The sequence below is a fragment of the Montipora capricornis genome, chromosome 5 (genome assembly GCF_036669925.1).
Source record: "Montipora capricornis isolate CH-2021 chromosome 5, ASM3666992v2, whole genome shotgun sequence".
NCBI lineage: Eukaryota > Metazoa > Cnidaria > Anthozoa > Scleractinia > Acroporidae > Montipora > Montipora capricornis.
Window position 1 is genome coordinate 29,545,559 of NC_090887.1, and position 5,714 is coordinate 29,551,272.

Consider the following 5,714-nt stretch of genomic DNA (forward strand, 5'->3'; position numbering starts at 1 on the left):
ATAAGTTTTTAACTGAGAACTGCGGTTTTCTGGAAAATCTTATCCCAGGGGATATGGTTATGGCAGATAGAGGATTCACCATCACCGAATCTGTTGGATTGAGGCAAGCAAAGCTTGTAATCCCAGCTTTCACAAGGGGAAAGGCTCAGCTAGACCCAGTGGATGTGGAGGAGACAAGTGGCATAGCCAATGTTAGAATCCATGTGGAACGTGTTATTGGGCTACTTAGACGAAAGTATACCATTTTGGAAGGAACTCTGCCAACTGACTTTCTGATTTGTAATCATGAAAACTATGACCGTCGCATTCCATTGGTGGATCACATGATAAGAGTTTGTGCTGCTCTTGTTAACTTTTGTCCTCCAATTGTCCTATTTGATTGAATTTGATGTCATACATGTATTTTGTATTCATAACCACCTCCTCCCTCCAATGGAAGCTTGGTTTAATTCGTGGCCCACCCCTTTGGATTGTATGCATATATTAGTACATTAAATGGGCCTTAACCCCTAGAAATGATGAAGTAAGGCCACATATTAAAAATAATCCAGTCACCTTCCATTTTTGAAGAACTGGTATTTTCTTTTCTTGGGAAATTGCTACTGATATAATAGGCCATTTTCGATATATTAAATATTCAGCTTGAAAGTGAGGCAGTGAGGACAAAGAAAATAGAAACACGTGGGAATTAATGTGAAAAAATATTTACATATCATCCACTTTCCTTTGTCTTTGTCCTCACTGACTCGCTATCAAGCTGAATTTTAATATATTGAAAACGGCCTATTAATAATGATGTATAAACCCAGTTCACTGTAAAGGTAACAGGGCTTTAATGTACCTAAGAATGTGTATATATCTCTTTTGTTTTTATTGTGGATTGTTGTTGTCCTGCTTTCAAGGGGGCAGGTTAAGATCACAGATTTCATGAACTGTAAAGTAAAATACATTCAGCTACTTTCAGAAACAAGAACATAATAAATTTTAGGGGTGGATCATTTTATATCTATAAACTTCGAATCTATCTGCAATCTATTTAAATCTTAGTATAAACTTCAACTAGAAAGAGCCTTGTGTGATTGATTGCATATTTAAATTATTTCATAGCTTTTATTTTAAGCAGTATAGTGCTTGTTATTGGACCAAAGTGACTGTGTTTACTAGCCCCTGGATTTCTGTTGTCTTCCTCAAACAACACAAGCTTTTTTTTTGTAATTAAAGATTGCCTTAGACTGCTGCTCCTAAGCCACCCTGCGCTAAGGCTGTTGGAAAGTTTGTGCAACACATTTAATAATTATTGTTATTCAGAGTTTCATGCTTCATTGAAAGCAATGAGTAGCAATTGAATGTCTGGAACCATCTAGCTCTTCAACTCTTTTTCCTTTTCATGTTTAAGTGTTACTCGAGACAATAAAATGTTATTGTGTGATACATGTCTGATACAGTTTTCTGTTTTTTTTCCCTTTGAACTGTGAGAAAAGTATCTGCAGAGTCTCTGCATTTAAAATGAAGGAAACAAGCTCATTCTTCCATTTCTAAGACATGCAGCTAGATGAGACCTCATTCTCAATACATCAAAATTAGCAAATGTTGGATCTTCTCCAAAGACTAGGCAGGTAGAGAATGCAATTGCAAAAACCCCACAGTCACTGCCATTTCTTTGTTGCTGCACTGGCATAGGATTGAGAACTTCCAATCTCCCCCCTAGCAAATCATTTGCCTGTTCCTCTATTTCCTGGCTTAAAACAGAGTCATAAAGGCTGTCATAGAGGTTGACATGTCCTGGCAGACATCCAACTGAGCTGATACACACCCAGTGGCTGTTACCGGTATGTAGAATTTGCACAAATTCACTACTGACAACGTCAAAATTTCTAACTGGACCAAGTGTAGGCCGCTGAAAGCCATCAATTGCCGTATTCTCAAGCTGTAGCAAAACTTGAGCTTGCTGAATAATATCGCAATCTAGCCATCCAGTAGGACTAGTAATTAAATCAAAATGGGAGTCTGTCATCTTTGCAAAAGCACCAGTCTTATCAGTTTCACCCGGACAAACTTTGGTGATAGCAATGTCAATATCATCATCGCTACTACTGGAATCTGATGAAGAAGAACAAGTGGTAGCTGGGACAGGGAAACCTTTTTTGCATTCAGAACATTTCCAAGTTGTTTTGTGGTTGTTAGGTATTCTTTTCAAATGTAAACAAGGCAGGTGAAAAAACTTTCCATTTTTTGCAACATTCTCCATGACACTCTACTAACTTGTCTGTGGGGAAGGGCTTTGACTTGCAGATACAGATGCTGTCACACTTCATAGCTGCTTGATTTGATGCAGCATATGATACCTTTCTAGTACCTCCTCTCTTCTTAAATTGAGGAAGTCTGCAACAGTGAGGGCAGTACCATGTCTTCGGCATTTTCACAGAAGTAAGAGAGAGACAAGAAGGGTGAAACTCACTGTAAGGGCAGTCCTCATTACTGCATAAAATGCTCTGTACGTCTCTTTTCATTCGACAGAAACAAATGGCATCCTTGTCTGGTAGTTTAACTGGCACTGTGCAACGTCGAGTATACCATCGCCCTAAAATCTCAGGAAGAATGCATATTGTCCAAAATATTTCCAGTTTAGGTAGCACACGGTCCCAATGTTCAACATCAGGGTATATGCGTAGCACTACTAAATGAATGTTCTTCATTTTATCAATAGCATACACCACAAAGTCACAATATTTGACATTTGGCACTGAGAAGAGTTGTTGCTGTGCTTGAAAGTAGTAGGCATGAGTTTTCTTTAGTCGGTATTGGCCATTTACTTTTTCTAGGCAGGAATTCTTTCGCTGAATATAGTCATCAAAATTTCCATCTTTGATGATGAAAGGGCACTTCACTTCCCCACACCCATTCCCGCAACAGCTACAGGACACAAGGAAATCAGGTGTGGCATGAAGAAATGCTTTCCCTTTGTTTATGAATAATCCACACTTCTTTACCTCTAAGTCTGCATGGTTTGCTTTGACAGCCGCTTCATATGCCTTTATGGCATCACTCTCGTGCTTTTGACCATGTCTGACTGCTTTAGTGTTGACCTTATAAAGGCTTGGGTAACAAATTGTCCTAATCAAAGACTGAGAGGGTTGTGCAAGGTTTGTGTGAAATACTGCACTACTAACAGATGCGCCAATTCTGCCAGCACGATGTCTAAAAAATCCTGAACCGTTTGCCTGGGTTCGTGAGTTGATTTCCACTTTGTTTATGTGGGCCTCCGAAATATTTAATGTGATGTTAGTACACAATTTAAGTAGCTCCGGGTACTGAAGGTCAAGATTTTTAGTCTGAAATAAGTCTGAAATGCTTGGTAGTGTGCGGCTTTCATCGATAAACTGATTGGCATAAGGATCAATCAAGCTTAAGGCCACAGCTTTGTTCCTACACTTATTCAGTTTGGCATAGACCTCTTCCATTTCTCTATCTGATGGCGGAGTAGAACCAAATTGTTGTTCACGGGGTTGTTCTATGGTAGTTGTTTTCTTTTTCTCCCCAGCATTTGGAGGTAATGACTCAATTTTGCGATCCAATATTGTTTTTAGCTTTTGGGCAGACGAAAAATCGATATTCTTTGCTCTTGCGTATGGTACTTCGTTCACGTACGTCGGTAAAACCCACGTGCATTTCACTTGCGTACAGGCGAGCTTTCCTTGGATCCGTGTTATGGCTTCGATGTAAAACAGAGCACTCGCTACATGGGAGCAGGTTTCGCCTAGTCCTGCTTTGCAATCTAAACAATGCGCCGATACAATGGTTCCATCTTTCTCTGTGATGATCCAAATATTCACTAGAGGATCTCTCATGCTCTGCGAATGTCGCACTTTAGCCACTACAACAAACTTGTCCGCGATTTCCTTTCCATTAACTGACGCGACAAATCCAGAAACCATTTGATTATAAGCCTGCAGACTTTTGAAAGCCTTAAATTGCTTATTAGTGTAATGGCTCGTCTCTAGAACCAAGTACGAGAGCAAGTCGGAGACTTCTATTGGAGGCAAACACTCTGGACTCAACTGCTCGCTCGGTAAAGCCGCCCGATCTACTCCCACCACAGAAATCTTCTTCAAATACCGTTCTTTTATATGGTTTTCTAGGCCCTTAGCATAGCTTGAAAGCACTGGTATCCTTTGCAAAATATCCTCTGGAGATTCTGGGTTCTGGCCTTTAAATTCATCCATTAAAACTTGAATTAATTACACGCGAACGCTTCGTCCTCCATAGAAATGGCTTATATTTGCATACGATATGAGCCTAACATGGGCTCCAACATGGCGGGAACCTTATTTGCATAAATTCGTGACGTCAGCTGAAAACCAAGAATTGCTAACCAGCGCATAAGGGACTTTGGAGTTTGCCAGCGAGCGTTGGCGTACGTTATGAGCCAGCCAGCAAGGTTTCAATACATGATTGTCGAAGGTACTATAAACATCAATAGTAATATATAATTCAATAATAAATGAAAATTAACAATAATAAATATTAATAATATTAATAATAATAACAACAATAATAGTAATAATAATAATAATAATAATAATAATAATAATAATAATAATAATCTGTACTCACAGTTTCTTGAAATAGAGGTCCTCGCTAAAATGTGAACTTCGGAAGTAGTTGCAGGGCGATCAAGATGACACGTAAACAAATAACAACGCAATGAACAGAGTCAAATCACACCAGAACTGGTGCAAAGTTTCACAGCAAAAGCCATGGTCGTATGTGGTCAGACAATCACCGCAAAAGTTTCACACCAGAACTGGTGCAAAGTTTCACAGCAAAAGCCATGGTCGTAGTTGGTTAGACAATCACCGCAAAAGTTTCACACCAGAACTGGTGCAAAGTTTCACAGCAAAAGCCGTGGTCGTATGTGGTCAGACGATCACCGCAAAAGTTTCACACCAGAACTGGTGCAAAGTTTCACAGCAAAAGCCATGGTCGTATTTGGTTAGGCAATCCCCGCAAAAGTTTCACACCAGAACTGGTGCAAAGTTTAAGATCAGGGAAAAGTTTACCGCGACTTTCTTATTACAGATTTATTATATTTGACTTCAACAGTTTCAAGTTAAGCTTTAATTGCAATGGCACCAAATAAAACTCGACCGTTTGACTTTCACACCACACGGTTACACCATTCAGCAAAATGTAGATTTCATGGTTCAAAAGGGATGTGCATATAGCTTAGTACAAACGTAATCCGGTAGTGTTATTGCAAAGACTGGTTGAGGCATCTTAAAGTTCTGCCAAGATATTTGAAACCTGTAGATTGGAACGTATGAAAATAGTCAGATTTTTCAATAAGGACCACAAGGGCCTAGTATTGAATTGCGCTGTAATAAACTGTTTTCTTTTTAACACAGAGAATTAAAAAGTAACTCTCAAAATTTGTCAAGCAACCTCTCCCATAAACATCTTCTCCTACGTCTCGCAAAAAAGGTTTTGTTTAGTTTAAAATCACATTGCAGGCAAAGAACCTTAATTTTAAATCAGTTCTAAATAAGGTTTTCAAACGTTCTCTTTTTCCTAATTCGCTTTGGTATTTTTGTTTATAAGCTTGAAACAGAGGTCGATCAAGGAAATAAAACAAGGTCACTGGGTTGAAATTCAAGACATAATGACCCAGTGATGACCTACTTTAGACGCAACAATGCATTTATTCAATAAACAGG

General features: G+C 39.0%; 1 protein-coding gene and 1 pseudogene across 1 annotated transcript in view; one reads left to right on the top strand and one right to left on the bottom strand.

Annotated features, from left to right (window-relative positions):
* Window positions 1-383, top strand: part of LOC138048912 (uncharacterized) — a 1,581-nt gene extending 1,198 nt beyond the window's left edge. The window contains exon 1 of the mRNA XM_068895006.1: window positions 1-383. This exon is cut by the window's left edge and continues 1,198 nt beyond it. Within this exon, the coding sequence (XP_068751107.1) occupies window positions 1-383 (383 nt within the window).
* A 1,118-nt stretch (window positions 384-1,501) lies between these two features.
* On the bottom strand, window positions 1,502-4,223 carry LOC138048672 (uncharacterized; annotated as a pseudogene).
* Window positions 4,224-5,714: the final 1,491 nt, after the last annotated feature.